Source organism: Lithobates pipiens, unplaced genomic scaffold (genome assembly GCF_037356315.1).
Source record: "Lithobates pipiens isolate NorthernLeopardFrog02 unplaced genomic scaffold, aLitPip1_a1.2 Scaffold_13, whole genome shotgun sequence".
Lineage (NCBI taxonomy): Eukaryota > Metazoa > Chordata > Amphibia > Anura > Ranidae > Lithobates > Lithobates pipiens.
Genome location: NW_027507718.1, coordinates 482,774,087 through 482,795,953, shown reverse-complemented (window position 1 = coordinate 482,795,953; position 21,867 = coordinate 482,774,087). Strand labels below are relative to the sequence as shown.

The 21,867-nt window shown below is 43.6% G+C and overlaps 1 protein-coding gene across 2 annotated transcripts in view; it reads left to right on the top strand.

Moving 5' to 3' along the window:
* The window catches only part of ST3GAL5 (ST3 beta-galactoside alpha-2,3-sialyltransferase 5), a 168,412-nt gene that overhangs the window by 134,649 nt on the left and 11,896 nt on the right, over positions 1-21,867 (top strand). For both annotated transcript variants that reach the window (XM_077477962.1, XM_077477961.1), the window contains 2 exons: positions 4,583-4,769; positions 17,223-17,381. In XM_077477962.1, the coding sequence (XP_077334088.1) occupies positions 4,583-4,769; positions 17,223-17,381 (346 nt within the window). The remainder of the gene's footprint in view (positions 1-4,582; positions 4,770-17,222; positions 17,382-21,867) is intronic.

Genomic DNA, 21,867 nt, shown 5'->3' with positions numbered 1-21,867 from the left:
TGTTTAACCACTTAAGGACCGCCGTATTGCCATTATACGTCATCAAAATGATACAGGCAGGCACAATCACGTAGATCTATGTGCCTGCCTTCCAGCGGGTGGGGGGTCCGATCGGACCCCCTCCCGCTGGGTACGGCGGTCCGTTTCCCTCCAGCAGCGATCCGTGATGAGGGGATGGCCATTGGTTTTCGGCCACCCCCTCTGGATCGCTCCTGGCCAATGACGAACTTCCTCCCACTGTGTATTGTTTACACAGGAAGGAGGAAGTGATGTCATTCTCCTCGGGGCGGTCTTTTTGACCGGACTACGAGGAGAAGACTAATAGTAAGTGTGCACCAACACTACACTGACATGTAGGTACACACAGGTACACAAACCCCCCCCCCGATCCCCCCCCCCCGATCGCCCCCCCGATCCCCCTCCCCCCCCAGTCACAGTGTCACTGATTGCATTGATCATTTCTTTACTGATCAATGCATTCAGTGTCAGTTGTAAAAGTAAAAACTGTCAGGGCAGTTAGTGTTAGGTCCAGGGTAGCCCCCTATCACCCCCCAATAAAGATTTAACCCCCTGATTGCCCCAAGAGTTAATCCTTTCACCCCCTTTTGCCAGTGTCACTAAGCGATCATTTTTCTGATCGCTGCAGTAGTGTCGCTAGTGTCGCTAGGTAGCTAGTTATTTTTTTAGGTTCACCGCCAGGTTTTTATATCGCTAGGTACCCCGATATACTACCCAATAATGGTTTTAACATCCTGATTGCCCCTAGTTAACCCTTTCACCCCCTTTTGCCACTGTCACTAAGCGATCATTTTTCTGATTGCTGCATCAGTGTCGCTACTGTCGCTAGGTAGCTAGTTATTTTTTAGGTTCACCGCCAGGTTTTTATATCGCTAGGTACCCCGATATACTACCCAATAATGGTTTTAACATCCTGATTGCCCCTAGTTAACCCTTTCACCCCCTTTTGCCAGTGTCACTAAGCGATTATTTTTCTGATCGCTGCATCAGTGTCGCTACTGTCGCTAGGTAGCTAGTTATTTTTTTAGGTTCACCGCCAGGTTTTTATAGCGCTAGGTACCCCGATATACTACCCAATAATGGTTTTAACCCCCAGTTTTTTTGGTAGCATTTTATATTTAAATCCGGAAGGCAGTGCTTGGTTTTCGGGGTCCCGTACGTGGCTAGGCTCCCAAAAAGTCCCCCACATGTGGTATCCCCGTACTCGGGAGAAGCAGCAGAAATTATTTTGGGGTGTAATTTGACTTCTGCCCATAGCATGTGTGAGCAATATATCATTTAGTGACAACTTTGTGCAAAAAAAAAAAGTTTGTAATATTCCCGCAACTTGTGGCAAAATATAAAATATTCCATGGACTCAACATGCCTCTCAGTAAATAGCTTGGGGTGTCTACTTTCCAAAATGGGGTCATTTTGGGGGGTTTTGTGCTATTTTGACATTTTATGGCCTTCGAAACTGTGATAGGTAGTGAGGAGTTAAATCAAAAATTTGCACCCTTAGAAATCCTGAAGGTGGTGATTGGTTTTCGGGGTGCCGTGTGCGAATAGACTCCCAAAAAGTCCCACACATGTGGTATCCCCATACTCGGGAAAAGTAGCGGAATATATTTTGGGGTGCAATTCCACATATAACCATGGCATGTATGAGCAATATATCATTTAGTGACAACTTTTTGTAAAAAAAAAAATTTTTTTTTATTTCTTGTCATTATTCAATCCCTTGGGACAAAAAAAAAATATTCAATGGTCTCAACATGGCCCTCAGCAAATAGCTTGGGGTGTCTACTTTCCAAAATGGGGTCATTTGGGGGGGTTTTGTGCCATCTTGGCATTTTATGGCCTTCAAAACTGTGATAGGTAGTGATAGGTAGTGAGGAGTAAAATAAAAAATGTATGCCCTTAGAAATCCTGAAGGCGGTGCTTGGATTTCGGGGTCCCGTACGCGGCTAGGCTCCAAAAAGTCCCACACATGTGGTATCCCCGTACTCAGAAGAAGCAGCAGAATGTATTTTGGGGTGTCATTTCACACATGCCCATAGCATGTGTGAGCAATATATCATTTAGTGACAACTTTGTGCAAAAAAAAAAAAGTTTGTAATATTCCCGCAACTTGTGGCAAAATATAAAATATTCCATGGACTCAACATGCCTCTCAGTAAATAGCTTGGGGTGTCTTCTTTCCAAAATGGGGTCATTTTGGGGGGTTTTGTGCTATTTTGGCATTTTATGGCCTTCGAAACTGTGATAGGTAGTGAGGAGTTAAATCAAAAATTTGCACCCTTAGAAATCCTGAAGGTGGTGATTGGTTTTCGGGGTGCCGTGCGCGACTAGACTCCCAAAAAGTCGCACACATGTGGTATCCTCATACTCGGGAGAAGTAGCGGAATATATTTTGGGGTGCAATTCCACATATAACTATGGCATGTGTGAGCAATATATCATTTAGTGACAACTTTTTGTAAAAAAATTTTTTTTTTTTTTTTTTGTCATTATTCAATCCCTTAGGACAAAAAAAATAAATATTCAATGGGCTCAACATACCCCTCAGCAATTTCCTTGGGGTGTCTACTTTCCAAAATGGGGTCATTTGGGGGGGGGGGGTTTGTACTGCCCTGCCATTTTAGCACCTCAAGAAATGAGATAGGCAGTCGTAAATTAAAAGCTGTGTAAATTCCAGAAAATGTACTCTAGTTTGTAGACGCTATAACTTTTGCGCAAACCAAAAAATATACGCTTATTGACATTTTTTTTACTAAAGACATGTGGCTGAATACATTTTGCCCTCAATGTATGACTAAAATGTAGTTTATTCGATTTTTCTTATAACAAAAAGAAGAAAATATATTTTTTTTTTCAAAATTTTCGCTCTTTTTCCATTTATATCGCAAAAAAAAAACCGCAGAGGCAATCAAATACCATCAAAAGAAAGCTCTATTTGTGGGAAGAAAAGGACGCAAATTTCGTTTGGGTGCAATATTGCATGACCGCGCAATTACCAGTTAAAGCAAAGGAAGCAGGAAAAAGACCTCTGGTCCTTAAGGTGTTTATTGGTCCGGAGCTGAAGTGGTTAACCACCTCCCGCCTGCTATATAGACAAATGATGGCTGGCTGGGTGCTCACTGGCTGGGTGCTCACTTTTCATCATATGACGTCGCCCCAGTCTCCGCGGGTGCGCAGCACGGTAATCGCGGGCACGCTGTGTTCCCGGGACATGGTGGAACCCCGATCTCTGTAAAAAGCCGATGACGTGGCTCTTTACCCATGTGATCAGCTGTGTCCAATCACAGCTGGTCACATGTAAACAAGGAAATTCCGGTTATCGGCTCTCCTCGCCTCACACTGACAGAGTACCTCCTCACAGGGTAGACTTGTACAGATAATCAAGGCACTGATCCTCAGTACCCTGATTATCAGTGCAGCTCCAACAGTGCCCATCGGTGATGCCAATATGTACCCATCAGTGGTGCCAATTTGTGCGCATCAGTAATGTCAATCTGTTTCCATCAGTGCTGCATTTCAGTGCCCCTATCATTCAGTGCCACATAACAGTGCAGCATATTGGTGTCTCCTCATCAGTGCCCTTCAGTGCCATCTCATCAGTGCTGCTTATCAGTGCCTATCAGTGAAGGAGAAAAATTACCTATTTACAAAATTTTCTGACAGAAACTAAGAAAAACTTTTTTTATTCACATTTTTCGGTCTTTTTTTCATTTTCTTTTTTTTTAAGCAAAAAATCAAAAACCAAATTGTGATTAAATACCACCAAAAGAAAGCTTTATTTGTGTGGAAAAAATATATAAAAATGTCATCTAGGTACAGCGTAGCATGACTGCACAATTGTCATTCAAAATGTGACAGCGCTGAAAATTGGCCTGGGCAGGAAGGGGGTAAATGTGCCCAATATTGAAGTGGTTAAGGAGACAATCTCTAAAGATCTAGATTTTTGTCTTGCTGTGGTGGACTTTACCTGTCTATGCAAGGTGTCTATGCTTTGAGCCTTGGCCTGTCACTTTGATGATGGAAAAAAAAAATTGAACACTAGTGTTATTCCATAGAGTAAAGCCTCTAGCGGCTCTTTATCATCATTCTAGTAGTGCTTTTCGGCCAATAGCGGGGCTCTTTTAACCCCCGCTAGCAGCTGAATAAAGGGTTCAAAGCACGGCTACCGAGGCACTTTGCATGCGCAGTGCGAAACCACTCGGGCTTTCACACTGGGATTGCAGATGAGGCATTTTTCAGTCGCTTTACAGGCGCTATTTTTAGAGCTAAAGCACCTGAAAAACGCGCCCAGTGTGAAAGGGGTCTAACGGATTATGGTGGGTACTCATTTTGTTTGGATGATCGGTGTATGTGTGTGGGGTAGAGACATTGAGCTGTAAACTCCTTAGCGTGCAGGGACTGATGTGAATGGTGCTACATAAAGTATGCAATGATATATTAGCACTACATAAACCCAGGAATTTAGTAATATATCTTGAGATATTCTAGAAACAAATTCCTTGTCTTATATCTCTTGTTTAAATTATAATGCCAACTAATCTGTTCATTGTCGTTTGTATCTTAGACTAAACAATGCTCCAGTCCACAGATATGAGCAGGATGTTGGAAATAAGACCACCATGAGGATGACGTATCCTGAGGGGGCTCCGGTTTCTGAACTGGAGTATTTCAGCAATAGTCTGTTTGTCACCGTCCTCTTCAAATACGTGGACTTCCTGTGGTTGCAAGCGATGCTGAAGCACGAGACACTGGTGAGTCAGCTATGTTCAGAGCGGATATATGGCACTTGTATTTGGCCACATGGTTCATATCCGTCAGGTTGATGAGTCTGATGCGCCATACACACGATCGGACTTTCCGACAACAAAACTGTGGATTTTTGTTCGAAAGTTGTTGGCTCCAACTTGTCTTGCATACACACGGTCACACAAATGTTGGCCAATTATGAACATAGAGTACACGATATCTCCATTACGAATGCTAGTTTTACAAGACTGAGTGCTTCCAGCTCCAACTTGATTCTGAGCATGCCTGGACTTTTGTGCGACGGACTTGTGTGCACACAATCGTAAAGTGCGACAACTAAAATTTGTTGCCGCAAAATGTGAGAACCTGCTAGCCAACATTTGTTCTATGGAGCATACACACGGTCGGACTTTCTGCCAACAAGCTCACATCCAACATTTGTTGTCCAAAAATCCAATCGTGTGTATGGGGCATTACATTCCAATACATCAAATAATTAAAGTATTGTCTCCTGGGATTAGTTGAAGGAGTTGGAAACCCGGGAAGCAGCCAGACGGCGGTTCTGAGATGCCTATTTCAGGCAAGGAAACTGATTGCCCTAAGATGGTTGTCGGTGTCTCCTCTGTCCAGTAGGGAGAATGGATAAATAGCATGAATGTGGTAATTCTTAAAGAGAAAGCGTTATATATAAAACAAGGGACTTTAAAGAAAATATGACAAGATGTGGAAACCTTGGTGGGAAGCCATAGGGATTGATATGTGAATAATAATAGTGTGGAAAAATATTCAAATGATGAAAAGTGACCCAATAGGAATTAAAGTAAGAGGGCAAATGGAGAGGATGGAAGTGTGCGAGAATGGGGATGAGAGGGAAGTGTGATAGAGTAGGAATCTAGATTAAATGGAACATCAGATAGGATGGCCCCCATGATACCAATCCCCTCTTAGCCCTTGTACACACGGTCGGAGATACCGACAACCAAATCCGTCAAATTTTGTCCATCTGATTTTTTCCAACGGATTTTGTCCGAAACTGTTGTATGCACACGGTCAGACGGAAAATCCGACGTGATGACGTTATTTCCTTACGACGGGACTATGTTCACGCTAGTAGCCAATAGCTTTGGTGTAGGAATTTGATCTGAGCATGTGTGGCACTTTGTCCGATCGGAATTCTCTAAACATGATCGGAGTATGTCCGATCGGAGCATTTTGTCGGAAAATATTTCCGGCAAGTTGGAAAAGTTGGTCCGACGGATATTCAGATGGAAACAGTCTGATGCAGACCACACGCAGTCGGAATATCTGACAAAACACTCCGATCGGACATATTCGACGGAATCTCCGACCGTGTGTACAAGGGCTTAGGCTACCCAAGATATGAACGATTTCTTTTTTTTTGTTATATTCTTATCTGATAAGGCAATGGGAGGGAGGGAGGGAGGGGGGCTGAGGGGATGTTTGATTTTAATGTATTTTGTAAACAAAATAAATATCTTAATAAGGGCCGGTTCACACTGCAGGCGAGGCGAGGCGACTCCGACTTGCCTCGCCGCGACCTGCCGCGGCCTCAGCGGCGACTTGCAAATGACTTCTGTATAGAAGTCAATGCAAGTCGCCCCGAGGTCGCCCAAAAGTAGTACAGGAACCTTTTTTCTGAGTCGGAGCGACTCGAGTCGCTCCTCTCAGAACGGTTCCATTGTACAGAACGGGGGCGACTTGCGAGAGCGAGGCGAGGCGAGTCGTGGCGCCTCGCATCGCCCGCTGTGTGAACCGGCTCTAAAGAAATAAAGTTTAAAAAAATAAAAATAAAGATCTACTGTTGTTGTCACTGCAGTAGACAAGGGAAAAACTTCCAATGGAGACACCTGTTTCAGTGACAACGGAGATAGGTTTTCCCTTAAAGCGCAACTTCACCCAAAACGGGAAGTTTTTCTTTTCTCTCCCCCCCTCTTCTGCTTTATATGGCACCATTTTGGAGGAGCAAGGTATCCTGAAAAGTTTTTGTAGCTGCTGACTATTCATCTTTGAAGAACCGCTTTAGTCCAGGTTTACACTACTGCGATCACAGACATTGCATGTGATTCGCACCTGTGGTGCCGATCACATGCGATGTCTGTGAGATGCGATTTCAGCCATACAGTTGTATGGCTGAACTTGCATTAGATTTGCAGGAATCCCCCACCCTGAAATCGGATTGCATTGGGTGTTCTCACCTATGCGATCCAATTCCTGTGCGAGTTCACAGTTCGCACTGCGATCTGTGAACCGATCTGGGGGTGTCATTAACAATGTAATGACACCTGCAGCAGTACGCAGAAGGCAGTGTGAATTGCCTGCGGGAAAGGAGCGATGTGGAAACCGGCTCTGGAATCGAGCTGGATCCTGAATCGCACTAGTCTTAACCTAAGCTTAAAGTGATACTAAACACGTGCTGTTTCATTTACATTGCCCCTTCTATTTCTGTATATGGATGATGGCACTGTAATTATTTTAATAAAGAAAACATCTAAGTACCCTTTTCTTAATTGATTTACAGCTGTAACATGACCCAGATCTTTCCCAGCTTCTCTGCAGCTTCTTTTCTTCTGCTGCTGATCACATGTTAAAAACAAAACAAACAAAAAAAACTGCCTTTGGAATACAGAGTAAAAATAAATAATATCCATAAACTGTATTAAATGGTCATACAAATATATAATTGAAATGAAATCTTTATTGTTGTTTGCAATAACATGGTGTGGGCCCATTTCTGCCAGGCACAGGCTGTGGCCTAAAATAACAGGGAGGTGAAGCCTCCATCAATTAAGATGCAAAATCCCATCTCTTCAGAGATGTCCACACGAGTCCCTCGGCTGTCCGGGACTCCCCTCCTGATTGACCGAGACACAGCAGTGACCCCATTGGCTCCTGCTGCTGTCAATCAAAGTCAGTTAGCCAATCGAGAGAGAGAGGGGTATGGGGCCGAACAGCAGCTCCGTGTCTGAATAGACACACAGAGCTGCAGCTTGGCTCGGGTGCCCCCAGTGCAAGGAGCTTGCTCTGGGGGCACTGGACAGGAGGGAGGGGCCAGGAGCAGGGAAGAGGGACCCGAGAAGAGGAGATTCAGGCTGCCCTGTGCAAAACCAACTGCACAGAGGAGGTAAGTATATTATGATTATTATTTTTATTGAAAAAAAATGAGACTTTACAATCACTTTAACTCCAGAAAAATCTCCTCACTTCTGTTGTGTCTCTGAAACAGGAAATGAAGGGAAATCTTCAACATGTGACTGGGGTTATAACTATTCCCTACTACAAAAAAAGTTTAGTTTTCATCTTAGTTTTGGAAAGTGCGTGGGAAAGTTATGCTGACCATACACTATACGAAAAATCGTCTGAACCCATTTTTCAAAAAACGAACATTCGGCTGCGAGCGCAAATGATAGTGCCATCATGTAATGAATGATAAATCGTTCAGTGGACATAAATGAATGTATTTTTTGTTTGTTTTTTTACATATACCTAGTGCAGACAATTCGGATGGGAAACACATTAACCTTTCAATTTATCGTTCATTCGGAAGAAAATTTCTAAACTTTTCCTTCGTTTTTTCGGCTCAAAAAACATCCCAACGGTTATCGATTTTGTGCCCATTCACTTGCCAAAAAAACCAACCGAACTGTCTAAATGACTGAATTTCGACAGATTTTTTTGTATAGTGTATGGCCAGCACTAGAACTCGCTGTCCAGTACTCCATTATGCCGCGTACACACGACCAGACTTTCCGAAAGGCTAGGTCCGACAGGATCAGTCCGTCGGACAATCTGATCGTGTGTGGGCTAATCCGATCGTTTTTTCGTTATAAAAATCTGATGGACCTAGAGATAGAACTTGTTTCAAATCTGTCCGACGGACTCAATCCCTATCGGGAAAATCGTTCGTCTGTATGCTGCTCCGAAGCTATTGGCTACTGGCTATTGAACTTTCTTCCGTCTTACGTCATCACATTCAAAACGAACGGACTTTCGAATGGACTTGGTCCGTTCATGTGTGAGCAAGTCCGTTCATTCGGAAGTCCGTCGGAACTCCACTGAAAAGTCAGTCGGGAAGACCGTCGGACTTAGTCTGTCGGAAAGTCCGGTCGTGTGTACGTGGCATTAGAGAGATTTCCCATCACTGCCTGTCCTGCTGATAACGGTTTCACAAGACAGGAAGTGAGAGAAATATCAATTTGAAAAACAGACAGAAATAAAAATGCTTTTTTATAGTAATGTAGGGGAAGGCTAGAACCCCTGTCAGATTTTTAATGCTGTCTGTGTCCCTGTTAGGGCTCGTTCACAGTAGCTGTTGGGGGCAATAAAACCCTGCGGTTGAACCATACTTTTAAAACCCCCCAACAGCTACCTTCTTTAGCTACAGAGGCCGGGGTGTGCACATGCTGCAGCAGGAATTATATCCCCTATTGTTGAAGTGAATGAAGCGACTCTGCAACCACCCCTGTACGCTGTTTGCCGCGAGATAGTGTGGGTGCAAGAGGTTAAAGCAGGTGGTCAAATACTTTCCAAAGAGCGATACAAATGTAGGTCACTCGTAAGAGAGTAGAACTAGTGTGAACAAGCTCGATGTGCGCTTGTGCCCTGGTCACGTCGCTCCCGTTGATCAGCAAATCAGCTGTTGTGCTATTCCATACAGCGCTTGCGTACTACATACGGAGCACTTCTCGATGGGGGGCACTTCGACAAAACACAGACTCTGTGAATGTGATCAGCAGCTATGGAGCTGCTGCATCACTTTCGCTTTTAAGCCAGGAGTCGGCTAAACAAAACCCACACAAACTGATGGCTTAGATGGCATCAGATTGTGATTAAAAGTTTGCTCTTTCAACATACATCGTAGTACGTCCAAAGAGCTGAACTGGATATACAACCACAATTCCAAATAAGTTGGGGCACAGTGTAAAATCTACATAGAAACAGAATTAATTTGTTTTCAAATCTCATAAACCTATATTTTATTCACAATAGAAAACAGTCCCGGGTCTTTGTTGTATTTTCTCATATCAAGATTCCCCAAATATTTTTCAATTGTTGAAAGGTCTGGACTGCAGGCAGGCCAGTTAGGAACCTGGACTCTTCTACTACAAAGCCATGCTGGTGTCATAGAATGCAGTACAGACAGTCCTCAGGTTACAAACAAGGTTCTGTAGGTTTGTTCTTAAGTTGAATTTGTATGCAAGTTGGAACAGGTACATTTTGTAGGTGTGGCTCCAGCCCAAAAATCTGGGGCAATAAAACCCTGCGGTTGAACCATACTTTTAAAACCCCCCAACAGCTACCTTCTTTAGCTACAGAGGCCAGGGTGTGCACATGCTGCAGCAGGAATTATATCCCCTATTGTTGAAGTGAATGAAGCGACTCTGCAACCACCCCTGTAAGCGGTTTGCGGCGAGATAGTGTGGGTGCAAGAGGTTAAAGCAGGTGGTCAAATACTTTCTAAAGAGCTATACAAATGTAGGTCACTCGTAAGAGAGTAGAACTAGTGTGAACAAGCTCTTAAAGATTTCCCCTCACTTCCTGTCCTGCCCAACAGGGGTTCCAATCCTTCCAACTCTATTTTAAAAAAAAAATGGCTAAGGAGGGGACTTCCAGGGAAGGCAAAATGTATGCAGCATAAACTTCAGCTTTAGCCTTTGCAGCAACAAATATTTTCTCAAAGTTGCTGTTGAGCTTGCAGGTGCATTTAGAAAGGATTAAGTAAGCACAGCAAGTGATTTAGTCATATCCTTGCTGTGATTCTAAATATGTATGATTTTTGTTCCGAAAAAAAGGTTTGTGCAAAGAATGTCCTATAAATAGCATTTCCTCCTTTGAAATTGTGCAACAGGGCTGCGTGGGTGACACTTCCCATTTTTCTTTTCTTGCAAAGCACATTTTTTTTTTTTATGTGCCAAACTTGTACACACAGCACAGCACCAGTGAGTTATCCATGCCCATAATACAGCAGAGGATCAGGGTAGGGGAGGTGGGGTCTCCTAATAATAAAGTAGGGGCTGCATCAGGTGACCGGCGGCCTGGAAGTCTCACCACCCGATGCTCTACCAGCATTGTAAGATTGATATCTTTGCAGTAGGCACCACTTCTAATATGCCTATATGAAGTTTGGCTCCAGAGCAATTTTTTTTTATGTAAAAATCTTAATTTTTGCCATTACATTACTTAAACCCCCAAAACATTATATATTTTCTGAAAGCAGAGGCCCTGTAGAATAAAAGGATAATAAAATGTTTGTCACATGATATTCGCACAACTGTTTCTTAAATGGAAATATTCAGGGAAAAATATAATGAAATTTATTTTAGTGCAAAAGCACACCGTATTATACCCATTTTTGGTTGAAATATAAAAGACGAGGTTGCATCGAGTTAAATAGATACTAAACATTCCATGTCTTAAAAATTGCATGGGCCTGCAATATCGCCAAAAAACTATGATGCCCAAAGATCACCATAGGTGACACTTTAAAAACCTTTACAGTTCATCAGTTTAGAGTTAGCCAGGAACTTTTGTGCTAGAATTATTGTTCTCACTCTGACATTTGCTGCGATATGTCACACTTTTAGTGCAGCAGCGTTTTACATACGTGTGCACACCCTGGGCTTGCGTTTGCGCAGGTGTACAGGGCAACGGGGGTTTTGGCAATTAAAAAAAAAAAAAAAAATATATATATATATATATATATATATATATATATATAGTTGTAATTGATTTTTTTTTTCTTATTTATTTTGACTTGATTACTATGACAAGGGGTTAATAAACCCTTATGTGATAGCATTGGGGAGGTGACCGGTACTCTTTATGAAGACATTAGGGGTCTAGTCTCCCCTTCCCTTTACCCCATCTTACCAAGCACAGACCGGCTTGGTTAGATGTGTCCCCTGGCTGTGCTGACCAGTAAATGATGGATCTGAAACTGGAAATGACATATATTCTGGTTTTATTGTTTTAATGCAAGATCAAGGCATGACTTTGCATCAGGGATGCACAATTGGAGAACTACGGTCTCCTCCGCTGTTGGTATAGGTTTAAATTGTGCCTATGAAATGGTATCTCCCATCTACGATGTGCGCTTGTGCTATTCCATACAGCGCTTGCGTACTACATACGGAGCACTTCTCGATGGGGGGCACTTCGACAAAACACCGACTCTGTGAATGTGATCAGCAGCTATGGAGCTGCTGCATCACTTTCACTTTTATGCCAGGAGTCGGCTAAACAAAACCCGCACAAACTGATGGCTTAGATGGCATCAGATTGTGATTAAAAGTTTGCTCTTTCAACATACATCATAGTACGTCCAAAGAGCTGAACTGGATATACAACCACAATTCCAAATAAGTTGGGGCACAGTGTAAAATCTACATAGAAACAGAATTAATTTGTTTTCAAATCTCATAAACCTATATTTTATTCACAATAGAAAACAGTCCCGGGTCTTTGTTGTATTTTCTCATATCAAGATGCCCCAAATATTTTTTCAATTGGTGAAAGGTCTGGACAGCAGGCAGGCCAGTTAAGAACCTGGACTCTTCTACTACAAAGCCATGCTGGTGTCATAGAATGCAGTACAGACAGTCCCCAGGTTACAAACAAGGTTCTGTAGGTTTGTTCTTAAGTTGAATTTGTATGCAAGTTGGAACAGGTACATTCTGTAGGTGTGGCTCCAGCCCAAAAATCTTTTTTTTTAAAGTTTTTTAGATAGCATAGGGAAGGGTTATCAACCCTGTAATGCTTGTTTTGCTGTCCGTGCCCCTGTTCAGAAGATTTCACCTCCCTTTCTGACCCTGTGACAATTGGATTTTGAAAATTTTGGGCTGTCGTGGAAACCAGGATTGGTGATAAAGCTTCAGTGGAGACAGCTTTTTCCCATGACAACTCTTACAGGAGTGAATTTCCTTTCCTAAGGGTAGATTTCCTCTGGCTTCCTCTTGTGTCCCTCTTCTTGTAAGTGTGAGACGTATGTAAGTCGGATCTTTGTAACTCAGGGACTACCTGTGTGCAGTTTAGCAATGTCCTGCTGAAATATGCAAAGCCTTCCCTGAAAAAGACGTTGTCTGGATGGGAGCATTCACTGCTCTAAAGCCTGTATATATTGTTCAGCATTGATGGTACCTTTCCAGATGTGCAAGCTGCCCATTCCATATGCACTAACGCACTCCCATACCATCAGAGATGCTGGTTTTTGAACTGAACGTTGATAACAAGCCATAAGGCCCCTCTCCTCTTTATTCAGGAGGACCGGCCACACATGGTTGTCAAAAAAAAAAGGTAAAATTTAGCTTTGTCTGACAAACAGTTTTCCACTTTGCAACAGACCATTTTAAATAAGCTTTGGCCCAGAGAAGGGGGCGGCATTTCTGGATCATGTTCAGATATGGCTTCTTCTTTGCATGATATAACTTTACCTAGCATTTTTAGATTTGAATTGCGGTTGTAGATTGTCATACTGGGGTCTATTTACTAAATCCGGAGAGTGCAAAATCTGGTGCAGTTGTACATGGTAGCCAATCATTTTCTAACTTCAGCTTGCTTTCACAATAAAACCTGGAAGCTGATTGGTTTCTATGCAGAGCTGCACCAGATTTTGCACTCCAGTTTTAGTAAATCAACCCCACAGTGTTTAGTGATGGGGTTGGATGTGGTGATCGGGTCTCTTTAAGTGACCTTGTTGCATTGCCCTGCATGGACCAGTGTTAATTTTGGCATCAAATTTCGATTTAGTTTTAGTCTTAGGACTAAAATGGCATTTTCGTTTTATTCCAATTTTAGTGCTCTGCAAGTGTTTTAGTTTTAGTCATAGTCTTTGACCAAAATGCCATTTTAGTTTGAGTCCCATTTTAGTCATCGTATTTTAGTCGACTAAAATCTCCAGTACATTTTATTCGAATAAAATAAATGTAGTCAACTAAAATCGAATGTGCACAGTACACAGCCCCCTCCCTCTGCACAGTACACAGCCCCCTCCCTCTGCACAGTACACAGCCCCCCACAATACACAGCCCCCACCCACTGCACAGTACACATCCCCCCACAATACACAGCCCCCCACCCTCTGCACAGTACACAGCCCCCCACAATACAAAGCCCCCACCCTCTGCACAGTACACAACCCCCCACAATGCAAAGCCCCCACCCTCTCCACAGTACACAGCCCCCCACCCTCGGCACAGTACACATCCCCCCCACAATACACAGCCCCCACCCTCTGCACAGTACACAGCCCCCCATCCTCTGCACAATACACAGCCCCCCAAAATACACAGCCTCCCAGGAGACCCCTAGTCTCCTGGGACAGCAATGGCAGCATACTCTAAAGTTAAGAATAAATCACTGCCAGCCCTTTCTAATACACTGCTCCTCCTGTGTCACTCTCAATGTAAATCAAAGTCTCTAAATACCTCAATAGCTTCGTTCTTTCGTTTCATGGATGGTCATGTGACCACTCTCCTCCTCCAATCTAAATTAACACTCAGAGGAGCAGGAGGAGCAGAGCGGCTGACAAGAATGGAGCAATTTCGGTATTCGGTATTTCAGAACTGGAAGCCCAGGGCTCGGATGGAAGATGGGGGGATCAGGAGGCCCCTAATGGTGCACCAATCATAAACTCATGTAAAATATGAAAAATTTATTTTGCGGATCATGTAGATTCCCAATCCTTCCATTAAAGAGGAAGTAAACCCTGATGAGTTTACTTCCTCTTTCATTCCCTGCAAAGGCAAAGCATAATGGACTACTATGCATCGCATAGTAGTCCATTATGTGTCACTTACCTGACACAGGAGCCAGCGAAGTCGCCGCTGACCCCTGTAGTCCGCCGCATCCATCTTGTTGGTGGGGTCTCGCAGCTCCGCCGCTGTCATTCGGCGAAGCCGCGATGACGTCACTCCCGCGCATGTGCACGGGAGCCGACACGCACGGCAGCTCCGTCGCTGAGAATGCTGCGCTCAGTGCGCCTGCGCGCCGCTGTCTATGGCGCATGCGCCATAGACAGCGGTGCCCGTTTTCAGGCAAATATCTCCTAAACCATATAGGTTTAGGAGATATTGCTTGGACCTACAGGTAAGCCTTAATCTAGGCTTACCTGTAGGTCAAAGTGGTTTGTAAGGGTTTACAACCACTTTAAGGACTTACTGTATAGACCAACTATAGTCTATTACAGTTTTTCCTAAGTCAAAAGCCAGGGGAATGTTGGGAGATATTAAGATTTTCCCTTGCAGGTATAGATTATGACAAAGAGGGCAATTTTAAGGCACTCCTACCACACAAGAAGTACCAATGGGAACTAAACATTTTAAGTTATAGTGGGATACCATGACATTTATTGGTCTTCATGTCAAGGGCATGTCAGCAAAGTAAGGGAGACTTCCCTTGTCATTGTTATTAATGTCATTTAAAAAAAACATTTCAAGGCTTTCTTCCTAACCAGAAATTCGACCTCTTTCGGCAGGTACGTGTCCCAACCTGAACTTGTAGCTTTTGCTACTATGGAAAACTTTGTGTGACCATTACCCCTTTACAGCAACTGATACGACAGTAAATACCAAAACACAATTCAAAGTAAGACCAGCCAGATGCAGAAATCCTGCTAATATAAGGCTAGCATTATGATGTTTCCAAGGATGGGAAGTGTCCTTCTCAAAAGTCCCCTGGAAAATAAATTCGTTTTGCAAAGTCATGACAGGAAATCATAATTAGGGAAGTTCCTCCAGAAACAGTTACAGGAATATGGACACACACCAAGCAGTTCGAAAGCAATGTGTAGTAGCACCAAAGCATTGTGGATCCATGGAGTTTTAGCAATAGATGGCAAAGGAAACCAGAAAATAAAAAAAATCCATTCTTCACACAAAGGAAGGCCTAGACTCACTGTAGAAGCAGAGGAAACACAGATTGCCAGGACTTGAGACAATATTGCAAAAAGGAAGCACATAACCAAAAATGATATTAATGCTACCAAAACTGCCAAAACTCATAGCATAGGAATTTAAAGGGCATATGGTTCTTGGCACCATGTGCCAGAGACCTATTGGACGTTGAACTTGGTGCAGCATAGGCAACACATTTGTGATACTACCCTGGAGCCTGTCGTTTTAGATTGGCCCTCTTTTCAGATCCCATGTGAATTGTTAGCTGTTCTTTGTAAAGTTGGGAGTCAAATAGTCCCCTTTGGTCATGGCGGGTATCTATGGTGTCCCTTTTGCAAGATCTGGGTACTGTTCGAGTTTTCATCTTTCATATGTGCTTCCTTCTGGAAATGATGGTCCACTTTCAGTGGTCTTCAGGAAATACATATACCCTTTGTTTTTAAATGATCGGGTTCTACTGCATGGACTTAATCCAAATCTTCTCCTGATGAAGATTACTCGAAATGTGTTGAGCTGACTTGTGAAATGTGTTTCTTCTCATCTCATTTATGTGAAAAACATATGTCAACCCAATGTGCAAAACTGTTTATCAAATGCATATTTTCAGGAAAAAAAATAAAATTAAATTAATTTTCGTGCAAACACACACACATATTAAAATACCCAATTTTTTGTAAATGATAACAGATGGGGGTTGCATTGAGGAAATAGATACCAAACATGTCAAGTCTTGAAATTGCCTACGCAGCCGATGAAGCAAAAATGGTTGGTACCCAAAAATCTAGGTCACGCTTTAAAAGCCTTTACTGCTTGTCAGTTTAACATTAACTGTGAGCTATGGTGCTTGGATTATTGCTCCGTCGTTTGTGGCAGAGTAATATATATATATATATATATATATATATATATATATATATATAAAATCTTTAACGATTACTAAAAAAAAGTAAATAAGGAACAATATTATCATTCCCCACCCTCACCTCAGACATACATATGCATCCACAATGAAAGGGGGAACACTATGGAAGCTACAAGACTTCACTGCCGGTTTCCCTTAGTCAGGATGGAGGCGCCAGCACCCAATAGGCGATAGAGGAATCGGCTCGGGCGAGGACCCAACTGTATGCCTGGATAGGTAAGTGCCCTAATATTAAAAGTCAGCAGCTACAGTATTTGTAGATTGGGGGGGGGGGGGGCTGGAGCTCCTCTTTAAAAAATACTTTAATGAATGGAAGTCCATTGGCTGTACAGACTTCCCCGCACTGCGGACATTGACAGGTACACAGGGATAAGTACATGGACTGGATCCATGGGCTCTGCATTGGGGGCTTTGAACCCATCACTGCATACCTGTCAGACTGGGCTATGAAAGTGAGCAGACTCAGCTGACGCGCTTCCATTCACTATTATGGCTGCCTGAATGCAGCTCGCAGCAAGTACAAAACCATAAATGTACAACATTCACTTTATACGGGTCTGTGCGCCAGTGGCCAGCCCTTTGTGTATCCTTGTATTTTTATTTATTCATGTTTTACTTGTGTTTTTCAGTCTGCATGGAACAGATTGTTCTTCTGGAAGAGTGTGACGGAGAAACTCCCGCTGAAGCCCCATCAGTTTCGCATTCTTAATCCTCTTATCGTGAAGGAGACGGCAATGGATATCCTTCAGTTCCTCCCTCCCAGGTGGAAGTGGTGGGGCTGGAACAAGGTACGTCCTCTGCGGTTGTAAAAGCCTCAATATATCATAACTTTATAGTTCTTGTAAATCTTTATTGTAGATCATCGTTTATAGTACTTTCATCTTTGCTACTGGTGAATGACCTGATTTGCCTTGCCCTTGTGCTGCATTTCTGTCATTCTCAGAGTAGGAATCTAGATCAAGGAAAGGTAACCACTGCATTTCAACTGTCATGGAAAGTCCCATGAGGCATTACAAGACTGACAGCCACATGCATGATTCCCAGAGGCATGATGGGATTTGTAGTTTCATCACAGCTGGGGTGCTGAGTTCTAGATAGTGAATAGGGAGCGATGCATTGCACATTTCTGGGGTTACAATATAATTCCAGCCCATTTATTTTGTTTGGGATAGAAAGTGTAGAATGGGGAAGGGTTAAATCAGCCTACTCATTTTTTTATCACTTATTTGCATAATCTACATCCCTGGGATTATAGTGACTGGGAAGGAAATGAGAAGAAATCCAAAGGTCTACAGTCCTTCACTGAAATAGGTTTCACAGATACAATGATGGAATTGAAGAACATTTCATGAAGGAGGACAGTCCTAGTGTGAGGACCTCTGCTAGAGTAGGGGAGTTACCGTATATACTCGAGTATAAGCCGAGATTTTCAGCCTCTTTTTTGAGGCTGAAAGTGCCCCCCTCGGCTTATACTCGAGTCATCGCTGTCTGCCTGCTCGATCAGCGTGTCGAGCAGACAGACAGCGGCCATTCTATTCTAATTCAAAAGCCGCGCCTCCGGCTCCGCCTTCGCCTGTGATAGGCGGAACACTGAATTTCCCAGCAGCCTGTGTTCCGCCTATCACGGACATCCGCTCATCCTCGTACTACGGACGAGGATGAAAGGATGGCCGTGATAGGCGGAACACAGACTGCTGGGAAATTGTGTTCCGCCTATCACAGACAGGGAGGCGCGGCATTTGAACAGGAAAATGGGCGCCGACGAAGAGCGGTGATCCTGGGACGGGACCGGACGGAGGCTCGGCTCGGCTCGGGACGGGACGGGACCGGACGGAGTCTCGGGACGGGACCGGACCGGACGGAGGCTCGGCTCGGGACGGGACGGGACCGGACGGAGGCTCGGGACCGGACGGAGGCTGGGGACACAGGTAGGCTGGACACACAAGGCCTCACACACACACACACACACACACACACACACACACACACACACACACACACACACACGGATGGACACACACACAGGGATGGATGGATGGATGGATGGACGGACACACACACAGGGATGGATGGATGGATGGACACACACACAGGGATGGATGGATGGATGGACACACACACACACAGGGATGGATGGATGGATGGACACACACACAGGGATGGATGGATGGATGGACACACACACAGGGATGGACAGGCATATCTCACCCTCGGCTTATACACGAGTCAATAGGTTTCCCAGTTTTTTGGGGGTAAATTGGGGGCCTCGGCTTATACTCGGGTCGGCCTATACTCGAGTATATACGGTAGTTTGTCATCCCAGTTCAAGAAGAAAAGCGCAGTTGGAGGATATCCAGAGGTTGATGCTGGAGAGTCGAGGAACCAATACCATGTACGAAGTTTAAATCCAAAGACGGAGACAACTTGGAGTCAGGACAGGCAGCAAAGTATCAGAAGTCCAGGGTACAGGCCAGGAGTCGAGTCCAAAAAACACAATTTCTGTAGCAGAACAAGGGTTACATAGTTAGTAAGGTTGAATACCAGTCCATCCAGTTCAACCTGAGTGAGTGTCTACAATTGTACCTATCCCTCTATTGCACACTCACATCCATCCCTACCCTCAAGGAGCCCACAATCCACGGTCACCATTCATATACTAGGGCCAATTTTGGACAGAAGCCAACTAACCTACCTGCATGTCTTTGGAGTGTGGGGGGAAACCGGAGGAAACCCATGCAGACACAGGGAGAACATGCAAACTCCAGGCAGGTAGTGTCGTGGTTGGGATTTGAACCAGCGACTTTTTACTGCTAGGTGAGAGTGCTACCCACTACACCACTGTGCCACCCAGGTTGTGACGTCTACAACAAGTTGTGCTGAAATCTTCTGGTTTTCCTGTAGGGAGGGCTTATGTGCTTTATGCTTTTATAGTGTATGCAAAGATTCAGGTACTATACTGAACTTACCCAGGAATCCACTTACAGGTGGAATTACGCTGAGCATGTAGGAAAGGAGGGAATGCTTTAAAAGCTGTCCCTGGTAAAAGCTTGCCAGCTACAGGATCTCCTAAGGATACTTTAACTTCTCTTGCAGCATTGTTTTTTTTCATTAAGGACCAGCAACACCTTACTCTTCCCTCACTAGCAATTGAGGTCTTGCAGAGTTTAGGCCAGCAAAGAAAGTGACTCAGAACAAATATGCAGATTGGAGGATGTGACTATGCTGGCAGTATGCGTGCTGTAGTACAGGGATTCAAAATACTTTAAGGCCAGTAACAGCCAGTCATCTAGCATTTTCAATGGGAGTTTAGCAATAGCTACCTGCCTAATTTCTATTAAAGGCAAACACATTTCATTTACAGTTTGTGCAATATTAAAAAAAGTACCTGTAACCTGTGAAGTGCATAAGCATTAGCTTGTTGGTATGCCTGTATTAGTAGCATTAGATTGCATGACAGTGGTAGCAGAATTTGATTGTCTGTATGAGGGCAAAAGCATCCTTACCCTATGTGACAGGGGTTGCAGCATTAGACAGTGGTTGCGGCATTAAATTGGCTTTATGATGGTGGTAGCAGCATTAGATTGACTATATAGCATCAGTACAAGCATTGGATTGTCTTATGATGCTGGTAGCACTATTGTGCCCTGTACACACATTCGGACATTCCGACAACAAAATCCGTATGATTTTTTTCAGACGGATTTTGGCCCAAACTTGTCTTTCATACACACGGTCGTACAAAGTTGGAAAATCCAATCGTTCAGATACGAGGTGACGTACAACTCGTACGACGGGACTAGAAAGAGGGCAGTAGCCAATAGCTTTTGTCTCGTAATTTATTCTGAGCATGTGTGGCACTTTGTCCGTCAGAATTGTCTACACACAAATTTAAATGATCGGATTTTGTTGTCGGAAAATTTTATATCCAGCTCTCAAACTTTGTGTGTTGGAAATTCCGACGGAAAAAGTCAGATGGAGCCCACACACGATCGGATTTTCCGACAACACGATCCGATTGCGCTTTTTCCGTCAGAAAGTCCGACCGTGTGTACGGGATATTACATTGGTTGTATGACAGCGGTAGCAACACTAGACTGGCTATATGACAATAATACTGGCATCAAGCTGTATGACAGTAGTTTTGGCATTATATTGACTATATAGTGGTGGTGGTAGCAGCATTAGATTGTATGACATAAAAAGCAACATTAGTTTGCCTGTCTGTATGGCAATGGTAGCAGCATTCGATTGGCTGGATAGTGGTGATAGCAGTATTAGATGGCCTGTATGGCAGTGGTAGCAGTATTAGATTGTATAACACTGAAAGCAACATTAGATTGGCTATATGGCAGTGGTAGCAGCATTAGATTGTATGACAGTGATAGCAACATTGGATTGTCTGTATTATAGTGCAGGTGGCATTAGATTGTCTGTATTATAGTGCAGGTGGCATTGGATTGTCTGTATTATAGTGCAGGTGGCATTGGATTGTCTGTATTATAGTGCAGGTGGCATTAGATTGTGTAGCAGGAACCAAAAGAAGAGCACACACCGCTCCAGGCAAATCTTCAGGTGCAAATGGATGACAGGTGCAGACCCCCGACTCACCACCGTCCAATGCGTATAAAATGAAGAAATGGTCGCTCTCTGAATTTCCAAAAAACTTGCTTGATGTACCTTTATTGTCACAAATGTATCAGACAAACACAGGACAAGCAGTTGACATGTTTTACAAGCGATAGCTTGCTTGTTCACAACAAAAGTAGCATACACTAAGCAGGCTGTTTAAGGAGTAACCCCTAATCAGGCACACCTAAAACCACCTGCTTAGAATTAAGCTAACTGCAAAAAACATAGGGGTTACTCCTTAAACAGTCTGCTTAGTGTATGCTACTTGTCACTTGCTTGTGAACAAGCAAGTTATCGCTCGTGAAACATGTCAACTGCTTGTCCTGTGTTTGTCTGATACATTTGTGACAATAAAGGTACATCAAGCAAGTTTTTTGGAAATTCAGAGCGCGACCATTTCTTCATTTTATACGCATTGGACGGTGGTGAGTCGGGGTCTGCACCTGTCAACCATTTGCACCTGAAGATTTGCCTGGAGCGGTGTGTGCTCTTCTTTTGGTTCCTGCTACACAATCTAATGCCACCTGCACTATAATACAGACAATCCAATGCCACCTGCACTATAATACAGGCAATCTAATGCCACCAGCACTATAATACAGGCAATCTAATGCCACCTGCACTATAATACAGACAATCCAATGC